At 40.4% G+C, this 25,428-nt stretch overlaps 1 protein-coding gene across 1 annotated transcript in view; it reads left to right on the top strand.

Annotated features, from left to right (window-relative positions):
* The first annotated feature begins 645 nt into the window (after positions 1 to 645).
* llgl1 (LLGL scribble cell polarity complex component 1) overlaps positions 646 to 25,428 on the top strand; it is a 43,250-nt gene continuing 18,467 nt past the window's right edge. The window contains exons 1-5 of the mRNA XM_017703151.2: positions 646 to 917; positions 2,948 to 3,045; positions 19,734 to 19,815; positions 19,989 to 20,119; positions 20,399 to 20,542. Coding sequence (XP_017558640.1) covers positions 837 to 917; positions 2,948 to 3,045; positions 19,734 to 19,815; positions 19,989 to 20,119; positions 20,399 to 20,542 — 536 coding nt within the window. The 5' untranslated portion in view covers positions 646 to 836. The remainder of the gene's footprint in view (positions 918 to 2,947; positions 3,046 to 19,733; positions 19,816 to 19,988; positions 20,120 to 20,398; positions 20,543 to 25,428) is intronic.

Genomic DNA, 25,428 nt, shown 5'->3' with positions numbered 1-25,428 from the left:
TTGCACCTTCATTTTTAATCCTAACCCTTACACTGCTGAGAATGAACTGAATTTCACTAGATTGTGAATAATTTGCACAACTACAAAAAAAATGTGATGCAGGCTGTCTAAATAAAATGGGACTTAGATTATTTTGAATGATTCCTTTTTGTCAATTTACCATTTTTTATGTCATCATTAGTGAGTATATGAGGGATTTTGTCTCCATGGCTTATAAATAATGAACGTAAACGTTTACATACGACTTGCTTCTAAATTTTTCATCAGGAGCGATCAAGCTAACTAAACTAGGGGAAGCAGGACTGGCAATGGTCCAACTTCTCCTTCAGTTTCACAGCCAATCGGGAGGCAGGATTGTTTGTCCTCCAGCATCTTAAGCCAGTTACATTTGAAGCGTAGTTAAGCAGCTTGCGACTGTTCTGATTGGTCTGTCGACTGTTCTGATTGGATGCTACAAAACCTTTTCTGCATTTTAATTGGCTCTGACGCCTGGTGATTATAGTCAGCGGGAAAGAGAATCCCGTCCGCTGTAGTCCGGACCCTTTTTTGGATCCGCAGTGAGGGAGGGGGCGTGTTTGAGTGGATTGGTCGCAGAGTCTCGTCCTGTGATTGGACCCCCTCGCCGTGGTTCCTGTGAACTTGCCCTGTGGTCAAACTGCATAAACACAGGCGAATAGTTGCTCGGTTTTGAGGAGTGGATACAAAAAGAGAGAGAGACAGAGAGACGGGGAGCCTGCATGGGAGCACGCTGGCTGTTTGTTTAGCATCGATCCAAGCCTTAACGGAGTTCACAGTCCGAGACGCTGCGGGGTTTGGTACATTGTGCCGGTTTCAGGATGATGAAGTTTAGGTTCAGACGGCAGGGACACGACCCGCAGAGAGAAAAAATCAAGCAGGACCTTTTTGCATTCAATAAGGTAGGTCAGACACGGGGCTAGTGCTCCCTCTCCCCCGAGAACAGGCGTGCAGTTCGGAGCTGGGCTGGAAATCGGCCCGCTGAGCGTTTTAAGACTAGCCGTCGGTTTTCTCTGTGAGCTCTTTGCTTGCTCGGTCATAAAATGTAAACTAGTCTGCACGTATTTCTGAGGTCGCTGAGAAATGCTGCGTGGTCTGCTGCTCATCACTAGTCTAACATTTTATTGGCCTGAGTCAATAAAAAATACGCCCAAAGTTGCTGAAACGGTCGTAAACAGAGTCGCCTGCTGTAAGTTTGTTCTCGTTTGCGCCGCAGTTTGAGTTTCATTCGTATCGTCAGAGTTGTTTATGTGCTATTGTCCTCTTGAGTTTTACCTCCTCTTACCCCCCCTCGCCCCCCAACACACACACACACACACACACACACACACACACCAGTAGTGCTCTGTGTAACACTCTTGTTTGGAGCTATACAGAAAGCTTACACTTTTATTCGGTACTCTTCCCAATAAACACGCACAGCCCGGACGACTCCACACTTACGCTCTCTGTAATTTGTCCAGCATGTTTAAGCGCTTGGCTAAATCAACGAGTGAGGTTCTGGCCTAATGTGCGTATCACCTGCCTCTCTCAACTCTGAATGCCTAAACCACAGGTCATATTATGTGTGTGCACAATAGAGAGGTCTGGGACGTTTGCCAAGCAGTAACTTTTCCCACCTGAGTTTTGTTCAGATTCCAGAGTTGGTGAGATTTGTTGTGTGATGGGACAAGTAACATCTTCATTAAGATAAGACAAGTTTCCCAGAGATGAGCGTGAAGAGGTGGGACCAAGTTGCCTTATGACATTATACCAACAGCACTTTGTCACGTTTTGGCTCCATCTTCGTTAAAGGGGTACAAGTCTAAGGAGCAATTCAAAATAACATACTCTCACAAACCGCCTACACCCTTAAAAAGATGCTTCTCCAGGAGTTCTTTAGTAAAGGGAGCTTTTCCTGTTTAGAACCGTGAGTTCTATATTTGCAGTTTTGCATGCTGAAATGATTCTTCAGATTGCTGGAGAATGTTTTATATGGTTCTATATTACTCCAAAAAGGGCTCTGCTGCAATAGAAGAATCATTTGATGCTAATAGAACCATAAAAAAAAATTGTATGCAGAAGCATATTGAACATGTCCATCATATCATGGTCTGCAAATAGATCCATTCCGTTTTCTAAAGAACCCTTGCAGAACCATGTTGACTTGGCTAGTCTTTTTACTCTCACATTGTAGCTCAGAGAAAAAGAGCCATGGCAGGCAGGGTGATGGAATCTGTGTGAATCTGATGAGGCATCTTGACACAGTGTGAAATGTCTTAGGATGGCCCAGTCATTTATCATGTCACACTTCGTCATCTGGTGCCAAAGCAGCTGCTGTCCACTTAATGCCAAGCCCATGTTCTTCAGGCGTTTCATGGCTGCTTTGGTGAAAAATTGTTAAATTTTGCTTCCTTTGCTCAGCTATTCTTCTAGAAGTGCAATGCTCAGCCCACCATTCAGCTCAATCCATGACTCTAGGAACACAACTCAGTATTCTCACAATATTTTGAACAAAGTTTGAATGAAGCAAAATGATGATTCTTATATTGCACAACTTACTAAGGACACCAGAGGTGGGAGAGAGGGAGCTGCAGTTGCATTAAAAGGCATAATTAATAGAACGTACATTCTCCACAATGCACATTGTATGAAGTGCGTTAGCACAAAGCATTATTATACTCTTATATTCTTGCATTGTCTTCTGGGCAGAAATTCCGTCCCAGTTTGGACAGTGTTGGATAAGCCCACTTAACTAATGTTTCACCTGGTTAATCGTTCCATATGAGACTCGGTGCAATTAGACAGCTTTTGATGTTGCTTAAAGTTCATCCTGCTGCCTCATTATAATGGAGTATAATGAGATGTCAAAATGCTGAGCTAGTGTTGCATCACAGTCAGACCGTGTGCATTGGATGAACTGAAGCATACGCTTTCTTTTCCTTTCGTCCAGACTGTTGAACATGGATTCCCCAACCAGCCGAGTGCTTTGGCATACGACCCAAAACTGCAGCTTATGGCCATTGGAACTAAATCAGGAGCCATCAAAGTGTATCCTTTTCAAACAGGAAACCTATGTCTGTATGTGTTGGTGAGTAAACACAAGCTCTATTTTAGTGGCATCGTTTTGTGCTGTGTTTTTTTTTTTTTTTGGGGGGGGGTGGGGGAAAGGAAGTTTTAGAATATGGAGAAAGAGGAGCATGGTGTGCAGCAGGCCTGAAGAAATCTCCCTTGTATTACTTGCAGTTCGGATGTGTAACACGTTTGCTCATTCCAGCAAGCTTTTTTCTTTGAGCAGCTACTGAACATGATTGAAGGCATACTTTGAACAAGTTCTGGGCTCGTGGTTCTTTTAATTAGAGCGCTGGTACATGTGCACACGATGAGAAGATGGCCTACTTAATGCTTCGTTGAGGACAATTACTGAGATTCAGTGCCTCTAACGGGGAACATTTCCACTCTCATCATTTTGGAGTTTTGGAAAGTCACCACGCACTGTTCACATTCACCTTTATGTTTATGCAGCAGGTAAAAATAGCCCAAATCTGTTTTTTTTTTTTTTTTTGTTTGCATGTTCACACTATCTTTTAAATGTGATCTGTATGCCACATCAGTCTGAACAGATCAGCTCCCAGACCGACCCGCATGCACGAAAGAACAATATACTTCACATGCCTTGTCCAGAGGTAAACAGTCATGACTACTAGCGAACAGCAGTCGCTCCCGGTTTTGTCTTTTCCAGCATTACAGGAGCGATTATGAAGTTCCAGTGGTTGACAAATGGACTCATCACCCACAGTGTGTTCTAGTTTGCTGTAAAAAGGGTTTTTCTTATTCGGTCACTTATTTAGTTCATGTCCTCGGGTTCTTTAAACTGTGCTCTGGCGCTTCAGCCTCGGGCTCCTCCAGCCACACTCGGCCGTTTCGTTCAAAACCTCTTCAAACCTGGAGCGGCTGCGATGAGTCTCCTCTAATGTTTGATACAGAAACATCAGCCTAAATGTTTCTCAGTCTCAGCAGCGCGAAATGATGACTACTGCCCAGTTGGACTGACGTAAGTTGCGTGAATTCCGATCTGGCTGTTCAGACTGAGCCGCATTGCTGCGGATTGGATACGGATCGGATTTCAGTACCACATATGGAAGCGGCTCAAATCGGATTTGAAAATGTCAGATTCAACGCATTTTTGCTGTTCACACAGCCACGCAAATGACAAATCCATGACGCATATGAGGAAAAAGATCGGATTCGGGCCACTTTTACCTGCTGTGTAAACGAAGCCATTGTGTGTTTATGTTGAAAATGTGCTTTATACATATTCAGAGCTTGTTGTAACTCTCAGAGCTTGATGTATTCCCAAAGGTGATGTTTCTAAGACACCCCTCTCTAAGTTCCTTGCTTTTAGAGTTTGACATGCTCCAGGTCACTGTGTGCATGTTAACGCTCTATGGTAAAGGAATGTTTAGGAGGGTGTAATTACTCCTATCAGACCAGTGTTGGAGACTCCCTTGGCGACCTGAAATTTATCTGCTCCCTTTGGACTGGGCTAATCAGCATGGGCAGAATCCTGAGGAATGTCTTCGGCATTTGTTTTACTCATGCTCAGCAAGCAAGGCGAGCATATTGCAGAATGTGTACTCTTCTATCAGGGTCAGGAAGTTCTCTGAGCCGTTGTAATGGTGGCCATCATACACACAGTACAGGTCTTTGAGTTGCAGTAAGGCTTGGTTAAAGGAGGCTGGTACTATCAGGCACGGCCCAGCTGACAATCATTGAGGATCCTGAGTCATTCTGTGGGCTCTATGCTCTGAAGGCTGCAGTTGCAGCCAGTGTCTTCCAGCTACCTGTTAGGGATACACATGGTTATCCCATTATAAGAATATCTGAGAATATAGTTATTGTTAGTAGTAGTTGTAGTGTTAGTAATATTTGTGTTGTTAGTATTCCTGGCTATTGGACGTCTGAAGCAGTAGACATGTCTCATTAAATGACATGCTGAAATATAAACAGTGCTGTAGATGGAGTGCTTTCAAACAAAAAGGTGACCAATCTGTTAAGTAGTGCGGGGTGATTTATATCTTCTTTGCCAGTTTATTGTGAAATTAATAATGTGATATTACTTGTCAGTTTTAATGATGTATTTGATAACTTATAGAAAAATATATATTTGATAATGCCCATAAATTATTGATGCCCCTGTTACTAAAGGTTTGTGTTTTTAATTTTAGATTTAACTGTGGTAAATATCTTTTGCTTGGTGCCTTAGATTGGTGGTGGTGTTTTTTTTTTTTTTTTTTTTTTTTTTTAAATAAACAATAGTTTGAAAATAAATAAGAACTAGGCTTCTTTTTGGGAATGTGAACCTCTGATATCTTGATGCTGTGATACATTTGTACAGTGTAAGCTGTGTGACCCTGAGTAAGACTCATTTTGCAGGTCAACTGAAATAAAATAACTGAATCTATAGATGGCACTGTTTGGATACCTGATATTGGTAGTGTGCCAATATCGGCAAGGGGACATAAAAACATGAATCTGATCCAATCCTGTAACAAATCCAGCCTGAAATACCACATACTTGAGTTGCACCTATAATCAGAAAGTCTGCATTTAATAATTTATTGTGGCCATGAACCGTCTACTTTTACAGGAAATGGTCGCTTGACTGACATGTAAAATTGCCAAGCTTAGAATGTTGTACTAATGTAATTTTTAAAAACGGGGCATCAAGAAAAGCAAACATGAGGGGAAGCACATCAGTAGTGTAGGCCAATGTGTAAATATCTCACTTAAAAGCGAAAAAATTCAAAAAAGGTTTTTATATAACAAGATGCCTTGAACTGCTTTTTTTTTTTTTTTTAAATCCAGTGACTCTCTTGCTTTGAAAGGCTCAGTCATGGCACAGAGCTGAGAAGTGCTTTTAAAGTTTGTGTTTCCCATAGAACAGATAAAATATGGCACAGAACTGTGTTCACACTGTGCGTATCCTAACATGCGCAAGAAACCAAGAACTCCGTTTACGTGTGGCTGGAGCATCTGAGGCTGAGAGATGAGCTATGCATTTCTTACTATGGGGTAGTAGATTGTTTGTTTGTGTAGTTTGAGCATGATGATCTGCTTAAGAGTCTTTTTAAATGTAGTCGTTTTAGAGCTGTAATGATGGATTCAACCTAAGACTTGAATGAATTCAGTTCACAATACTGGGATTCTGGATATAATTTGACGTTGCCATGATATTTTGCACAATATTTGAAAGGATAAAAAGCTGACTTTACTAATGTTGCAGAATTTGCTACCATAAAAGAACATTGCACCATTAAGCTCTCTCAGGGTCTTCATGATGGGCCCTTGTTTGTTAAAGCATGTCAAAATAAAAGTCCCTTGTTTTTGAAGTAAGAACTTGTGGACAACAGTTTTTCAGTGAGGTGAATATTTTTTTAAAGTTGCCTTATTTTGTAACATGTTTATTTTAAAGGTTTCAAACCATAAAATCATGCCAAGCTATTTTATGTAACTAAATTTTGGTTAACATGCCCCTCTCTCCGACCTGTCCCTGTCTGTCTGCAGCGGACAGCTCATGCATCAGCTGCTGCCCTGATGAGAAGGCGGGAGGGAGAGTAGCATGGCTGGTAGGTGGGAAAGGAAGAGGTTGTTTTGAGGTTAGCTAATGAAGAGTTTGGTTTTGGGAGTATTTCCTCTGTCTGGGTACACATGGGCGTGTAGTGGCGATGAGAGGGCTGGAAGACTGAGGATTGCGGCTTCAGTTTTTTTTTTTTTTTTTTTTTTTTGCTGTGTTTGAGTGGCTTAGTCAACCTCTCGTAAAGGTTTCCCTCAGAAGACCTGCCCCATTTATGCTCGCAGCTTAAGGGACCACTGCCATCGTAAATCATATTTCTGAATAATTTGTGAGAAAAGAAAGCGTGCCTGCAGTAAAATATTCTCTTGTTGGATGTCATTTTTGACCCCAAGATGTTTTCTTTCTTAGAAATGTGATTGGCATGTTGTCAACCTAAGTTTGTTTTAAGGAAAGACTCCCTGCAGCCTGTTTTTGACACTGACTCATGGTCCTTTTGACCTTCTCAGATAAAGCTGGTCTGCACAGCTTTTCTTGTGTGGCGATGGAGAGTCCACCTTGAATTGGTTAGGCAGCAAGAGCCTGTAAATTCCTGCTCTCATCATTCCTTCTTTATCCTGAACTCTTGATAAACACTAACTTTATCTAATTTTGTAGTGAAGTGCTGACAGATGAAGACAGGATAATGACCACTGTTGAGGTGCTGTGTAGTAGGGCTGAAAGATCAATTGTTTTTGTACTGAAATTGCAGTTTGAAAGTGTAATTTTTGATTTGCAAGATCTGAAATATTTATTTTAGCCCTGATTATCAACATCTTAAGTTCTAAGTGGGAAAATGTAACCTATAACACTGAGCTGGAGCACCTGTAGATGAGATAAAGCAACCAAACATTAGTCTTTGTCCTTTACAGTAGCCGTAAAAAACATATAATGAATTAGCTACGGGGAAGAACAAAACTTTGAACAGGACTGAGTAAAACAAGAGCAAGACTTGAGTAAAAGTAGGAGTGTAGGCGTACTTTTTTTAAGTTACAGCACTGATGTTGCACAAAATTACATTAATTGCATTAGGAACACATGTGAAAACATGTTTTATTGTTCTAATACAGCAAAGGAAAATCTTTAGGTTTTTGTCTTTTGAGTAATGGAGGCTGCTTAGGATGACCTGATGAGTTAATGGGGCTAAACAATACAATACTAGATGCTGATGAGGACTCGTCTCACAAGTCAGGTCTTTTCTGCTGCAGTGGATGATGTGGAAACATATATTTACCTGCCCGACTAATATATATTTTTTTACTGTTGCAAGACCTAACCAACATCTGGTAGAGTAGCTTATATAACCCTGTTAGCAATAAAGCTGCGTTGGTCCTGCCTTCAGTCACATTTCACGTGTCCATGACATGACTTGCATTACAGTCCTCCTTTTTCAGAGTTGCAAACTTTAGTGATAATATGCATAATTCCATGAAAACACTAGCAAACTTGCCATAATTTGGAGTCCTGTTAAAACATAAAATTGGGATTTCACTGATCTGTTGGCCTGTATATTTTCTGTCTTCCCATGAAATTTGAAATATACCTGAATAGCAATTTCATTATTCTATATGGTCACCTCAAGCGTTAAACCAGGTGCTCACGTACCTGTGGACATCCCTACCAAACATCAAAGTTCTTTGTATGTGACAGCACAACCACAGTTAACTGGTAGTCTGGCACACTACGTTCAGTGTTCAAGCCTCAATCCAGAAAAAGTTCTTGACTTCATAGCCAAAATAACGGGCCTATAGAAAATACTGATTTAAATCAGTTGCAGTATTAAAATGGCAACTATAATATTTGCTCCCAAATTGTTCAGCCCTCCTATGCAATGTATGTATTGGATCAGTAGTAATCATTAGCTTTGGACACTTCTCTTCCTTTTCTATGGCATTTGATGTTATTTCTATAGTAACACAGTTGAGTAGTTTGCATAGTAGTAAACAACTTTTGCTGTGGATGTGTTTGTTGTGGATGTGAGACGATGATGATGATGATGATGATGATGATACATTTTATTTGTAACACACTTTACATCCGTCCATCCATTTTCTAAGCCGCTTCTCCGTCAGGGTCGCGGTGGGATACATTTTAAGCAAATCTCAAAGTGCTAGATGTTTGCTTTGAACATCAAAGACAGTATGGGTGTGATCTGTCATGCTTCACTGTCATGGTCAGCCAGTCAGGAGTGGACTCCGTAGCAGGGTTTGGCTCTGTTCTAAGGTATTTGATTGATACAAGGTCATTATTTGACCCAAAACATTTAGATTTTTCCGCCAGGTTTGGCACTTGTCATACGGAAGTTTTAAGTAGCAGTCTGACTGAAACACTGCACTGCTGAAGGCGTGTGAGTCTACTGTTGGAGCCTGACAAGTCAATGTGTTTGGTTATGTCATGTAAACTTTAAGGGCCTTTGAACTTCAAAACATTAGCATAGTTCAGTCTCTCTAAGCCCATGTCTAAATGAGATGTTTGTTTGGCGTCTCTTTTGTTGCTCCAGTTTGGTTTCGTGCAAACACGATGAAATACGAGCTTGGCTGTTCATGAACATGCCTCTGCTCCGACCGCAGATTGAGGCACAGGGCAGGGGACTGTGTTGTAAAGCTGAGGGGGAGTGTTGGGGGGGGGGGGGGGGGGGGGTTGTGTGGAGGAGCAAGGGAGAATGGAAAGTAATGAGATGTCTGGAAAAGGGGGCTGTTAGAGGAACCGGGTTCACCCCTAAAGAATGTATGCTGTCTTGCCCAGAGTTCACCCTCTGCAGTTAGAGGAGATTCTTCTGAGGCTTTGTCGCCAGGCCTGGACTCACTAAAGGTGTCTTTTGAGGCGGTTTCCAAGGCCACCGCTCCAACAGCCAGATAATGGAGATGCGCCGCTGCTTTCCAGTGCAGAGTGTTTTGGAGTGTGATTTAGAGTGCTACGCCATTACTGTCGTTTGGCTGTCAAACCAGTGATGGGATACTTCTGCTTTGGATTATGACTGTGCCGGGTGAGGTGCTGTCTGCAGCCCTCAAGGGGTGTATTTGTCATCTGATGTGTTAAGGTTTTGCATCAGTAACTGTTTCCTGACAACTATGCAGCACTGTTTTACATGAACAATGTGCTTACTCGAACGTTGTGTATGCTCTTTTCATGCATTTGGTGGTCTCCAGGATGTCTGTGTAGCTGCTCGTATCATGCACATTATACTTGCTCCACAGAGACTTGGTGATACTTTAAAGATGCATTAGCATAAATGATCACTTTCATGGACTTGTGATGGCATGTGGTGCCTAATGCCACCACTTTGAATGGCTGATTAGCTCAAATATCTTCAGTACTTGAGCAACAAGGGGTAGAACTGCAAAAGAATAGCCTTGAGCTATGAACGTCACCACCAAGTAAAATATGAGAGTGCAGCATTTAAAGGGGACTTTTTCCTAATGTAATGTTATTTATTGGAAGTAGTCTAATGTGAAACACGCCATATTAAACTTTCAGAGTCAGAATGGTTCATGGTGGTCGTTGGAACCAGCCATCTGATTCGTTCAATGGCTCTAAAGTTTGTAGAAAGCTATTTGGAAATATGCTTTTATATCAGGGGTTCAACGGTAGTCAACTCACAACTTATTTTTTATCCATATTAGGTTAATGGTTCACTATTTTCAGGGTATATTGAACAAGATTTGAATAAAGAAAAATGACTAACCACATGTCTCTTTAGTAGATTATGAAACTACAGCTGGGAGCCTGGAGCTGGAATTGTGGAGTATGACATTAAGATGCTGGAGGTGATTGTTGGTTAGTGCTGTTTGTTGGGATCCTTTGGTGTTCAAACAATGCAGTTACATTGGCCTAGTCCCCACAATGCATTGTCACATATCCACAATGCACTCTGTCCCAATTTTGCATTGTAATATCACAATGTTTTGATTTGTTGAGTGATGTTCTGAAGGCAGATTATCTTCGGATTTACCTCTATTTTCCACCATTTTACCTTCATCAATTTTATGTATAGAAACTCAGACATTCACTGGTTCACTGATCCTTTTGCGTAGTAATTAAAATGGCTATTGTGTTGTGTTGAAGCCGTCACGACCTATGGTTCCTATTACTGCCACTGTAAAGAAATCCAAATGAAGAAGTTTCCCTACAGTGCACCATTTCATGTCAAACTACTCTAAATGGCTTTGTTTACATCTCAGCTATTATACAAAATGTTTAATAAAGTCAGTAGAATTGCTCTGTGGACATCAGCTGTTAGTAGCTAGCCTGTGATATTAGTTGTATATTTAAATTATTCTAGGCCTGTGTTAACAGACTTGAATCCCATCAGGAGCTAAGCTGGAGTACATTTCAGCAGCTTGTGGGATTAGCTCCCGGCCCACTGATACAGCTGTGTGGATGAGAATTTTTCCTTCTGCTTACAGTGCACTGCAGTGAGTCTTTTCCATTACCCACCCTCAGCACCAGTTTCTAAACCAGTGTGTTTGTGTGGGTGGGTGTCACTGCAAAATCTGAAACATTTGTCTGGAACGAAGCAAAGGCTTATCAAAACTTTGAGACCAGCAGGACGCCGAGTGAAGGACTGATATTCTCATGTTTCATGGCGAACTCTGTTTTCACATTGTGCTGCGCTGTCTTGTGATTAAATGCAGCTGAGGAAACAGCCTAGTAGACTCCCTCATTATGTCCCCTCTCCCTCTCTTCCCCCTTCTGCGTTTGCTTATTCCTCATTTCTTCAGTTGTTTTGCTCCGGGATTGCTCTCTTGCTCATACTTTTATCTTTTTGCTCACATTTCCTAATTCTCTTGTGCTCTCTCTCTCTCTCACTCTCTCTCTCTCTCTCTCTTTCTTTTTTTTTCTCTCTCTCTCTCTCTCTCTCTCTCTCTCTCTCTCTCTCTCTCTCTCTCTCTTTCTTTTTTTTTCTCTCTCTCTCTCTCTCTCTCTCTCTCTCTCTCTTTCTTTTTTTCTCTCTCTCTCTCTCTCTCTCTTTCTTTTTTTTCTCTCTCTCTCTCTCTCTCTCTTTCTTTTTTTCTCTCTCTCTCTCTTTCTTTTTTTTTTTCTCTCTCTCTCACTCTCTCTCTCTTTCTTTTTTTCTCTCTCTCTCTCTCTCTCTCTCTCTCTTTCTTTTTTTCTCTCTCTCTCTCTCTCTCTCTCTCTCTCTCTCTCTTTCTTTTTTTCTCTCTCTCTCTCTCTCTCTCTCTCTCTCTCTCTCTCTCTCTCTCTCTCTCTCTCTCTCTCTCTCTCTCTCTCTCTCTCTCTCTCTCTCTCTCTCTCACTCTCACACACTCTCTCTCTCTCTCTCTCTCACTCTCACACACTCTCTCTCTCTCTCTCTCTCACTCTCACACACTCTCTCTCTCTCTCTCTCTCTCTCTCTCTCTCTCTCTCTCTCTCTCTCTCTCTCTCTCTCTCTCTCTCTCTCTCTCTCTCTCTCACCCTCTGTGTCTCTGTGGAAGCATCAGTCACAAGTCATTAGTATTCTGATGCAGGCCTCATGGACACACACAGGGAGCTTAAAATCGGTCCCCTCCCCCCCTCCTTGTGGTCCACTTCTCAGCTCCTGTAGGACTCTCCAGGTTTTTTTGAGGGCCTTTGAAAATTCAAGGAGCACTAGCAGAGTGAGGAAGCCTCATTGAATTTTCTTTTATGCTTATTGGTCTCTGTTGAACTGTAAATTTAAGAATTACAATATAGGGAAATTTGGCTTGTCCAAGAGGCTGAAGCGTTTAAGGTTCTTGTTTATCATGCGTGGCTTTAGTTTAAAAGTGATTAGTATGGGACCTTCAACTCCACATGATTGGAGCTGTAAGTGTGATCTATTGTGGCATGAACTTAAAATGCCAGTCCACTCGCTGGGTAACTGATACATTCCCTTTGTTTGCTCTCTTTAACTGAAACTTTTTTTTTTTTTTTTTTTTTTTTTAAGAAATATTTACTGAAACAAAGTTCAGCAGCAGTGAGGGATCACCTACAGTTTGTCTGTTTTATTTGTGTCCTTGTTAAGTACTAAGGATATGTTTTATATTTCAACACTGAATGGAGTTTCAAAATATATATTTAAACTCTTAGAAATTGGATCCTTTTTTTATTTTTATTTAAAGTATGGCTAGGTCCGTAATATCATGAATTTTTTGTGGTCAATTATAATGTATGTACAACCAAAAATTGTTTGTTTGTTTGTTTGTTTGTTTGTTTGTTTGTTTGTTTGTTTAAACACAAAGTTCACACGATATGGGATAAACAAATGAAACATAACAAATTTTCCAAATGAAAAATATTTACTCTTTACTTGGCATCTATCATTTTAAATCATTCAGTGAAAAATTTGTTGCCTGCTTAAATGACACTAATGAAGGGTCTGCATTGAAAGCAAGAGGCAACTGACTGTTTAGCACAGTGAGTCATGCATAGTGCTGAACAGCATTCAAATGCATTGAGTACACTGACCTGGCTCACATGTTTACATTGTAAACACAGATCAGCCAATATCAAAACAATAAGTTGGCCAATTGCTGATTGCATGTTTGGTTCCAGTCGTGTATTCCTAGTAGCAACATGTGATAACTGCTGCAAAGTTTGATCACAAGGCCTGATGTTAGTCACTATTCAGACCATTGAATTGCATTATCTCTTCCTCTGGTCCAGTATTGTTGGGAGAATTGTGGCCTTTGGGCCCTCTCCTGTTTGTTTTTGGCCAGAGTGGCTGAGGGGCCCGGGAAAGGTGCTCTGATTTAAGACCTGCCTTTGGCTTATCACATTGCTTGGTTTCGAGAATGGGGAGCAGTCGTGATCAAGAAGACACACAGATTAGATAATTCTATATTGGTTAAACGCATGCGTTTGTTACCATTAGATGCTGAAGGTGTGTGCATATGCTAAACATGAAACCACTCATCATTTATGTGAATCTGGATTCCGAGAACATTGCTTGTAAGTGGGCACACTTAAAATGGCCACCTTATCAATAGGTTGATTTGGGTCATCGTGAAGACAATGGAAATATTTAAGGCCTTGTGCAGCCATACTTTGTAGTATGTAATAACAAATGATTATATAGCAGATGTATTAATGTGGGATGCATGATGATGCATACTGGTATTTAACAGACCTACGTACCTGTGAGAAGTGAAGTACAGCTGGGTAAAGGCAAATCAGACAAACAGCTTAAACATATTATGTACATGTGTGCATTGAAACTTTGGTCTGCTGCATAAATTATTATTATTTGTTTTTATCCGTACATCATTTCATCACTATTTACTATCCAGTAAAATTCCATGCAAATATTCTACAGTACTGGGCAAATATCAGACACCATCTTTCACTTACCAAATTTCTAGTCAAAACGACAGGAGTCGACAATCGACAATGAGTACAACTCATTAATTTTTCTGTTTATTTAACAGAAATATCCAGATATTTAACAGACAGTTACACAGAAGCCGCATCAACTGCCTTGTTACAGTTTCTGTTCTTTTCAGGAGGCTTGCTTTCAATTTTTCAAAGAAGTATATATTTGTTTCACACCTCCAAGGTTCCGTTTTAGTAGTTGGTTGCGTTTTTTCTGTTTCTCCTTCTGTGATGTTGAAGTCTGGACTCTGGGATGGTTAGTCAATTGTCAGTTAGTCACCAGCATTTTCTTTGTTTGATTTACACATTTCCTGTTCTCAGTAATAGCTTCTTGACAGCTGCACGTCTTTTGCTCATCATGGACAGAAACACTTGCATTTTTTTCAGGTCTCAAGCTTTTATTTTCTTCTCTTTGTAAGATGAAGGTTTTAAGTACTGTTTATCTGATGCTGACAGTCTTGGTGGTCTTAGGACTCCTATTTCCTCTAAATCTTTTTAATAAATCTTTGAACTGGAGTTTTGGACCCACCCTACTTTGACTTTCCCCTTTCTTATATAAGTGACTTATTACATTTAATCTCTTCAGATGTAGATCAGAAATATCTTGTATTTAATGGTAATGTTGTCTGGCAAGAAAATAAATGAAGGTGTCTGACTTTTGCAAAGTACAATGTATTTCACGTTTGACAGTTTTTTCAGATTAGAGGGGGGGAGAGAGAGAGGTAGGGGGGCGCTAATTTGGCTTAATATCTACTGGGCCATGACCCATTGCAGTCAGTGGATACTGCCAAGTATTAAATTGTTTATCATTCAGATTGTAATCTGAATGTACTACATATGATTGTCTGGATTTTTATGAATCACTTTCAGAGGAAGGCTGGCAGTTTCGCATTTTGTTGGACGACTTACAGACGCAACTAAATTTAATTATTCTCATCCTTTATCATGTTACCTGCTCTGTCTGGGGGATTTGTGGTCTGGTTTTGAGTCTTTAATGGAAACCATAGCACTAATGTTGGTGTGGGATGACTCAGTAGTTCAGGGTGGTCCTGAGGGGGAACTGAGAAGAGGCCTTCCAGTACTGAGGAGTAAAAACGCCAGGATGCTTGTCAGGGAGCTTATATAGGTCACGGTGAGTCAGTTGGAACATAATGGAAAACTGTTGACCACAAACAGGAAATCCATTACTTAATATCCTTATTCAAAAAACAAAAAAGATGCATCCTTGAATGGAATGTTTACACACTGGCCATAGTATAATCTGTGTAGATCGGTTTGACCTATAAACAATGATCTTAAGCGGGCTGCTTGTGGGGAGAAAGGATGAGATTTGAAAGACAGTCTAATTCAGTGTAATAAAGAAGTTGATTGTGAGGGGGAGTTTTGGCAGGGTGGGGGTAGAATGAGTGTCCCCCAAAAACCCCAAAGTCCTTTCTCTTAATGATTAATGAGCTGTGGAGTAATTGGGCCTGTGTCTGAAAGCTTCATCCAGCTGCTCCTGACCCCACCTCCCCCCCCTCCTCCTCCTCCTCCTCCTTGTGTTTTAATCCCCACACACCCAGTAGTGCATTCCAGCACTGAGGCCCAGCGTGCTGTGCTGCATGGCCCCACTCTGCAGCTCCCCACACGTCCTCTTCACGTTCCATACACCCCCACCAAACACCCAGCACTCTTAACTTATCTCTCAGATGATTGATGTAACACAAACAGCTACGCAGGAGGAGTGGGGAGGGGAAAGGGAAGTTTAATTTTACGAAGCTTTGTTTTTGCCACCAGACGGCTGTGTGCTGCTGCAGAGGATGCACATTGGATCTGCTCCATCTAAAACAAACAGCAGAAGAATAGAATATGAATATGCACTCGGAAGAAGAGCCTATTTTGGCTGTTTAATTTTGACAGCATCCTGACCTCAATCACGAATCTCTGCTGGGGGGAGTGTACCATTCACTGATTCCTGTCTTGTTTGTTTCAGCTTCTTTGAATTATCACTGGAGCTGAAATGATTAGGGTATTTGAAAATTGTTGAAACTTTCAATATTTGTGGCCTGTCTGCTTTTATCTTTCTATGCATTATACGCATTTAATATGCATTACTTTCACCACACCAAAAAAAAGGCTTTTAAGTGTTACTGAACTTTACTGCCTTTATGCTTGTGCTTGAACGTTGAAGTATTCATAACGCATACCCCTTTGTTTCCATCAAATAGTGATGCACCTTAATTCTTTTCCAAAGCTAAAACTGAAACTGAGGCAGAAAACCAAAAATTAAAAAACATGACAAAAAAAAACAGTTTACATAAAATAGTTGTAACAGGAGAGAATGTTTGGTCATTTTGAAGACCCCTTTTGTCATACTTTGCCTTCTGGCTCTGATATTTGTGAATTTCTTTTTCCAAGCCTGAGGCTTGCAAGTTAGCAGGGACTTCTGGCTCATTTGTGCTTCTGTTTTGTTGTGTACTTTATATTCAGGAGGATGTCATTTTCAAGTGGTGTCAAACCTGTATTGGAGACGTTCTTCTGTGTTGTGCCTTCTCTTGCTGCTTGGCATAAACAGTGATTACAGATCTCTTGTATAATGTTCTTCATAGAAACTGTGAAATGGTTTCACACAGTCAACATTTTTACTGTTGATCTGCTGTCGCTCCAGCTGTTATAGTGCATCTGAAAAAGTGGGGGGGGGAAGCACTTTAGATCACAGTTTCGCATTTCCAACATCATTCAAATTATTTGTAAAGTATTAGTCTCACCCCTCAAAAAAAAAAGAGACGGGGCACATTGCCCTCTAAATACTACGCCAAAGCTCGAAAAAGCCATGGCAGTAGAACTGCATAGAACTGTCTGAAACTGCTCTGGTGAAACTCCATTTAACAGTAAGAATTTTAAGCTGCAGGGTCCCTATGACGACCAGAAAAACTGTGCTGTTTTCTGCACATTTCGCTCAGATTCTTTCTCAGTCATATAGGGTTGCCAGATTCTCTGGTTTCCTGACCAGTCCTTTTGGTTTGAAAGTGCAGTTTGTTTCAGACATTTACATTTGAATGTATTTTGGGTCAGTTTCAGCTTGGGTTGGGTTTTAAGTAAACTTTCTGCTGTTTTTGTTTCACTCTGCGGGATGTGGGAGATGTGACCACATGACTTGCAGCTCATGCGCGTTTTAAGTGTTTTTCAGTGTTTCATTTGGATAAAAATCGAACATGCAGTTTTTTGATGATTTTCGTTGTAGAGGTGAGTGATGCAGCAAAAGTAGAATATCATGATCACAAATTTTTGTGATGAGGTCACAGCATTAGTTTTTTCTCACATCTGATAAGTGGAAAAAAGGTTACTTATGTTGTGACATAATTTAACAATGATAAATATCGTTATATTGCCCAGCCCTATTTCGTTAGCTGAAATTTTGGTGCAGTCCTATTTTGTGCAAAGTGTGAAAGCAGCAGAGCATCTTTAAATAAGACCCTCCCTCCCTGACACGGATGCTTGCCCGAGTCCCCGTGTGACATAATAGTCGCGCTGCCATGGCAGCAGCAGGAAGCTGGGAGTGGACATGGCTTTTGTGAGTGGCCTGTGTGGAGAGATGTGGGGTTGTGTAAGCTGTTAGAGCCCAGTGCCTCTCATTGTGATGTGTGGGGTGACAGAGCTGACGTGCAGCTTCTGTTGTTCAGGCTGCAGCACAGGCTGCCCTTTGTACTGGGTTCATCTCTCTATCCTGAATGGGTTACTCCATGCTGTAGAGACATTAGGCCACGCCTGCATCTGTCTCTACTCCTTACACTCATCCAGATGTGCACCCCCCTCCCTTTTTAATATGAAAGTCTGCACAAGGGAATTCGTCAGCCTGAAGCTTGCAGATATTTGTTACAGCAATGTGTGCTGTGCAGTTTCCTCATGTGAGAAAAAACTTCCACTTTGTCTTTTTTTTTTTTTTTTTTTTTCTGTCAGTTTTCCTCCTTTGTGAGAGCTGCAGGGCTTGCACAATGGCCATGATCTCAAACGAGGACGTCTTGCCATCTGCAAGGGTTTGCATTGTTTTACATGGAGCATGAGACAGATTTGACCTAGATATCCACTCCTTTGTTAATGGGAGGGGGAGCTAGGCTGATTTGTAATGAGAAGCAGACTACAATAGGCACTTTTCCTCTCCCCAGCAGGTTTGAAGGTTTTTTTTTTTTGTGCAATTAAATGGTGAAGTGAGTTACTCCTGAATCAGGAAGGACTTGTGTTGATGCTGAGTATCCTGCATGCAGATATCTTTGGATATTTGTGTTTCACAACCAATTCGATCACACATAAATCTGGTCTGCAGGAGTTAGACCCAAACGTTTGCCCTGGGTTCTTAGCTCAATGAGTCTTGTGGCCATAATGAATTTGTCTCCAGAATTACAGAAGAAACTTTGTATACGCATTGTTTACAATTGCCAAGAATGCGTGGCCTTTTTACTACAAGTCATTCATTCACCCCACTTGATTTTCCTTGTACCTGCCAAACCAGGAAATGTCTTTTTAAGATCCTCATTTTTCTCATAGTCAGAGTGAGGATTTTTACCATTGTTCTTGCTGATCCACCTCCATCTTCATGAGGCTTTGATCACTGCGTACTAACAGCACTTGTGTTAAAAGCTAAGAATATTGTTTTTGAATATTGTGTTCTCTAAAGATGTTTCTCCCAGTAACAAATTAACTTGTGAAAAATTGCATGGTCAAAAAAAAAGCAACATTCAAATATAAATTAAACTCCAGCCACATGAACTCTTTCACTGGATTTGTTTGTTTTCATGTGGTTATGAAGTTAAAGTACAAAACCAAAGTGGCCAGATTGGCTGAGTAGCTGTCTTGCTTGGTAGTTCTCAATTGAGAAAACAACTCGGGCTTAAGTAAACAAGCATTACTTGATGGTGGCTTCAAGTTGTTGTTATTATTAACAAACATCAAATAAACAAACATGAATCACCACTAAACTCTAAAGGTGTTAAAGGAGCAGTAAGAAGTTAGAACTTTTGTTTTTGTAAGAGCCCCAGTGTGTCTCAGGAAATGTTTTCTTTTGTTTATGATCATTTGCCTCAACCCAACAGATAATGCACCCATTCCACAAACATATGATTGTAAAAGCTAACAACTGTGAAATAGTTGTGGGCAGCTTAAATGATTTGTGATCAACTCAAAAAGTTGTCATTAGACATTTATGTAATGTTTGTGTCAGGTTAACTCAGTTCTATTGTGACTTGCTGTCATGTTAGCTATAATGGTGGTAATCTTTATAGTTGCTGAGTTTTGACATCTCTGTTGTAGTTATGTGTCTGACCAAACTGGACGTGGTGCTTGGGAGTGAAAAGTAGCTGTTTTGTCATTAATGGTGATATTTGTGAGTGTGCGAAAGCTGGTGTGCATTTTAGTTCCCCAGTTGTGAAGTTTTGCAGGGGACACTGGGCAACAGGCAGTGTTCATCTCTGGTTATAAGCACAAGTTTCTTTGTATGGAGCGACTGCACGTTCTGTCCTTAGACAGTGCTCTTAGAAACCACGTAAAACAAAGCCTGCTCCGTTTTCTTCATTAGTCTGTTTGTTCAACTTTAATGTTATACACCATGGAAATTGGGTGCGGTTTTATGACTCCCACTAAAAATTAGGTTTTGATTTGGCATGCACAATATGACTACAAAGAGAAATAGACTCTGACCCAAAGAAATGAATTCTTCACATGCATGTGTTTGTAAAATCAGTGATTTATTTTAATTATTTGGCCAAGAACAGGGCTTTTTTTACTTTGGAAAAATCACACTCCTTGACTGCACGCTCAGATATGGGGCTCCTGGAGTGGAGTGCACTGGACTTCACAAAGAGACTGCTACAGTCACACAATTGCACTTCTTTCCTGGGCAGGTAAAGCTTTCTCAGCCCCTAATGTTGTGATGCTGTTTAACCTTGCTAATCATTGTTTTACGTAATTGGCATAAGACTGAACTGTTTTACTGTATGACTGTTTCAGAGTAATTGTTAGGGTGGTCCTGTCTGGCATAGTTTGATGCTCAGCCTTGGTGTGTTTGTGATCACAGGGTAGAATTCTGTCTCTGTTGGATGACAACACACTGCACCTGTGGGAAATTGAGCAGAAAGAGCAATGTTCCCACCTGGAGGAGGTGTGCAGCTTCATGCTGCCCGGCAGGTCCGGCATCGAAAGCACCAGGTGACGCCTCTGATTTATTTTTATTATTTATTTATTTGTTTAAGGTGTGTATCCTCCTCCACTTATGGTTAGTTACAGGTAGTGTGATGAATACAGGGTTTTATTCTGGTGTCTAGGTTTTTACGTTCCTCATAGTGTGAAAAGGAACCTTTTGCCCTCTCAATTCTGGAGGAGTGCAGAGTCTGACTAACGCTGAATCGGTCATGAAATCTGCTCAGTCATGAAATATGAGGTCAGTCTGTGGTTATGAGGGTTGTATGTGCATCTTTTCTCCCACAGTGCAACGCGTGTGACAGTTCTTCTGCCGAAGCTCAGCTGTGATCTCCTCGCTGTGGGCACCGAAGGTGGTGGAGTTCATTTTCTGGAGCTGCCCTCTTTCACTCTATTGGACAGATCAATATTTCAAGATGAGATCATGCAGAGGTGATTTGATTTATTATTATTATTATTATTATTATTATTATTATTATTATTATTATTTGGGTCTTTTAACCCCACCCCAGTTATCTGTTAATCAAATGGGTTTTTTTTTTTTTAACAGAAAAATTTATCATTCAGCTATTGAATCATTCAGAATAAATTGAAGGGAAATGAGCTGATCTAGAGAAACTTAATAGAATTGGACTACTAGTACATAAGAAAATTCACAGCACTATGCAGCACTTTTTGCTAATTTGTCACATTTAACGTTTCAGATAATCAAGCTAAATTTAATAAATGTTGGACAACATGAGTAAACACAAAATGCAACCTTTAAATAATCATTGTTTATTAAAGATAAAAAATTATTCCAAGCTTGTATCACTCATATAAAAAAGTTATTTCCCTAAACCTAATAACGGCTTGTATCGCGCTTGAAAGTAAAAACTGCAAATGGCAAATTAGTCATTTGCAGCACTTTGCAGAATTATTTTAGTTCGACTACGCTGGAAGGTTTTCGAGCTTAAACTGCCAACTTAGTATTGCCACAGCATCTCAATTAGAACTTTAACTTTTTCTTCCAAAAACTTCCATCTTTGGCTCCACACTCCACAGAATATTATCCCAAAAGTCTTGAGGGTTGTCTAGATGCTTTTTGGCAAATGTAAAATGAGTCTTTGTGCTCCTTTTGGTCAGCAGTGGTTTGTGCCTTGCAACTCTTTTAAACTTTTTTTATCCAGTGTTTTATGGTGGAAACATGTACATTGACCTTAACTGAGGCAAGTGAGGCCTGCAGCTCTTTAGATGTTTGTCTGGGTTCTTTTGTGACCTCCTGGATGAGTCGTCAATGTGGTGATGATTCCTGCTCCTGGGACGGTTCACCATGTTCCAGGTTTTCTGTAATTTGTGGATAATGGCTCTCACTGTGGTTTGCTGGAGTTCCAGAGCCTTAGCAATAGTTTTGTAACCCTTTCCAAACTAGTAAATTTCAGTGACCGTGTTTTGCATCTGTAAAAAGTTTCTTTTGAAACTTTTTAGAACATCACATCATGCACTGCTTCTAACCTGCTTCCCCCAGACAGGTTATATGTAAGTGATTTTTAGATTCAACTGGTCAATAATCATACCTGGGTATGCCTAGTGAAATTAAACCTAAGTCAATTGAATATGGTTAACTGTTTGATAGTCGCTGAGTGGGCAATTACTTTTTCACACAGGGCCATGTAAGTCTGAACAGTATTTTTCTGTTTTCTGTCTGAAAACAGCAAATGTTTCACTTGGGTTATCTTTGTGTAATATTACAAGTAGTTTGATATGAAACATGCAACTTGCTTTTAGATCATCTCTTCAGTTTTTTCTCCATACTTTCATTGCTTTAAAACAGCTTTTAATCAGACACACAAGTCACCTACATGATTCACTATATTTAGCATGGCCCATGCTTATGAGAAGATGGATTAAATAAATTCAGCGAATCAGTTTAACTAAGTACAGATTAGTGCAGCTAAAAGAATATTTTATTTGTTTGTAAAGTATGTGTACATGTTTAGTATTTTATATATAACATGTTTAATGTAAAGACATTTTCTGATTGAGATGAACATCTTGCTACATCAGCATTGCACAATTAAAATGGGACATCACTCACAAGCTTTGCTTGATGAAGGAATTAGATAATTGGAGTTTTGGAGACTTAATTTTGGACAAGCTATTATTTTATTGCTTCATTTGTTTTATTACTTTTAATTGTATTGGTCTGTGATCTAATAATGGTTATTGTTGTAATTCAACCAGTACACTCCTGTTAGGTTTTATTCAGCATGTTGGGCTGGTTTGGGGCATTTTCAGACAGTTTTGTGGGACTTGGTCAGTAACTCTCATGTTAGGTTTGACACAATTTTTGACAAATTGACAAAACATTCTGGTCAAGTTAAAGTTCAAGAACATGTAGGTTTACTGGTCATTTGGTTTGCAGTTAAAATGGCTATATTTGCCTTACAGACTTGGCAACCCCTGATTCGCATTACCACCATTGTGTAGGAGTTTATACGTTTCTCTGTAATGCATCATTTTAGATCGCACCACTTTGAATGACTGTCATCTTCATGATTTAATCATTCAGAAATTGTGAAAAAATTGTTGGAATTTAAAATTATTAGCAGTGACCAAGCAGTTTGTTATTAAATTCTCCATTTCATGTATTTGTGTAAAAGCAAAGACCAGCATTATCAGTTTTTGTCAAGTTGCCTTTTTTCTTCTTACCAGCCAACAAGTTCTTCAGGCAGATTTGTTCTTTATCCTGAAGGTGTTTTTGTGGGAGTATGTCTGTAGCTTATGCTCCTTCGGCTTCACTTGTGGGTGGACACATTCCACTGCCTATGAGCTTACCTCATAAAACAAGCATTTGGGGACTCCCTCCTGACTGAGAGTGCTCTGCACTGAGGGTAATGAACTTGCAGAGAGCTCTATTGTTTACCTCCTCATGCCCTCCTTCTTTGGCCCAGTGGTACGGGGGCAAGTCTCACACTACTCTGGGACACTTTTCAAACTGGGGAGGGCTTTAAAAGTGTTCTCTGCTTAGAGCCAAGTGCCCACTCCTGCGTCCAGCTGTGGCTGTCCATTACAGGCCCTGGATGGATGCAGGCTCTGCAGGCCTTCCAGTCGAACAGCCAAGTCCTCCACTGCCCAGTTCTCATCTCTTTGCGAAGACCTGGATATGAATGTGAAGTGCTGCCTTAACCTTGTTGGCATACTTGTATTTGTCTATCATGTTATTCATTTTTTCCATAGATTTTTTATTTATTTATTTTTTTTGTGTGAATGGAAAGTTAAATATCTATGATAAATGGCCCAGATGGCTATAATGATGCTGATTAAAAGACAGGAAATCACGCTACTGTCTCCTGCACTGTTTTAGAAGCTGTTTAAGTTACGATAAATTACAGCTTTCCCAGTGCCTCGTTCCCCTTATAGCTTTGTTGTCTAACTGCAAACTACATCTTCCTGCAGGGAGAGACCATGAACTGCTCATTAAGTGAGCGCAATTTAGGCTAATGGGCGGCCTGTCTGAGCCACTGCTAATAAGTATGTGTCAGCCAGGAAACTACAGAACAAAATGCTTTTGTACCAAGTGCCAAATCCCCTGAGCCCCAGTGGACGAGGAATTCGAGTTGGAGACTCCAGGCTTCACATGCACATCATTGGACATCAGCAGGATGCCGAAATCCCTAAAAATACCCAGGGGCTGTCTTAAAAAACAATGCCCTGCTTTGTGATCAGCTGTTTGTCTTTAAGCCTTGAGCGATCTCTGTCTTCAGTGTGTTTTAAGTTTGTAGTCTCAAGAATACTTGTCTAGTCATTAATGTCTGTGCTCTTGCACACATGAAGCATATGAAATGCGAAACAGACTTCAGTCCACTCATTTTAAAACCACTCGTGAGTCAAGCTCAGGTTGAGTTAAAAATGCTGGATCTCTTCATTTTTTTTGGCTTTGAAATATAATTGTGATCTTGGATTAAGGGGATTTGTTGCTCCTCTTGGGGGTCTTTAAGGCTCTCTGTTTTATATTGAAATTCTGTTATTAAGGTTGCTATTGTTGATGATCCTTATACATCAAAGTTGCATCCAGTTAAATGTAAATGAGCACAAAAATTCCAGTTTTGTTATTCATCATTTTTAACTTTGGCACATCTGTACAAACTTGAATTTGGTAGGAGTGTGTATTTGCGCATAAACCTGAAAAGAATGCCAGTTTCGCAGTTAACTAACCAAATCTCATCAATATCATCTAAAATACCAGTAATAAGAATAAAAGCAATAATATTAAATAAGTGTTTCAGAAGCATCTTGTACTGTATATATGAATACTGTGTAAGTGAAATCACACTATGTAATCACTTCTTTCTCATCTTAAAATGAGAAGTTGTTTTTATTCTCTTTAGTCACTGTAATTTTAACACAAGTTCTGGTCAATGGGGGTGGGGGGTAGAGTACCTACTGCTTGACATCAACTCTGACCACATGCACTGGCTCATGAACCACTTAATACTTGTTTTATTGGCTCCCTACCAAAACATTTGCACAAATGAAGGCATGCGTCATGTAAATGAAATGTAAAGAATGTTGTGGTAAGCTGGTGCTTGATTTCATGCACTAATCATTTGCACTAAAATCTCAGTTTGTCATAAAGTTGCATGAATCAAACACAGTGTGGTTTGTATGTCATTAAAAGCGACTTTATTCAAAGTTGAGTAAAAAGAACAAAGGCCGATGTGTCTTAGGTCAAGCCACTGGAGCTGAACTCCAGTCCTTCTTTTCCATGCATCTATCTCTTCCTTCTCCCTTGTCATGAATGCGTCTCATCCTAACTCTGTGGGTGTACCATGCACATTCCACTACTTAAAGCCGTGCCACAGCCGTGGTGGAATTCCATACCGTGGGTTTTGATTGGTCATCATTGGTCAGGCTTTCAAATAGTATTTAAGCCAGACAGTGGCTGTCAGCTTTGTCCTTGTGCCATGTGACTTTGTACATGAATCCACAGATATTTCATTTCAGTGTGTGTGTGTGTTTCCTCCCTCTTTTCAAACACGAGTCAGATTAATTACCACCAAATGTTGGATGTGTTGTTCTCAGTGCTAGTACTAACAAAACAAACACGAGCAGGGTCCTTGGACGTTCACAAGATCGTAACACGTCACCCTTGCTTGTGGGATACATTTTAGCGCCGAGTGCACGCAGAATACATGAAGTATTGCTTTGATGCTGGGAGCATGTAGTAAGCTCAGCTGAGTGAATCAGGAGATGATGGGGGAGGTGTCGGAGAGGGGGAAGTGGTCGCTGCATGCTTTGATCTTCCCAGGCAGAGGCAGGAGCACAACCCAGCAGCA

The sequence above is a fragment of the Pygocentrus nattereri genome, chromosome 27, assembly GCF_015220715.1.
Source record: "Pygocentrus nattereri isolate fPygNat1 chromosome 27, fPygNat1.pri, whole genome shotgun sequence".
NCBI lineage: Eukaryota > Metazoa > Chordata > Actinopteri > Characiformes > Serrasalmidae > Pygocentrus > Pygocentrus nattereri.
Note: the sequence above shows the minus strand (reverse complement) of the source record. Positions and strands in the feature narration are given on the sequence as shown.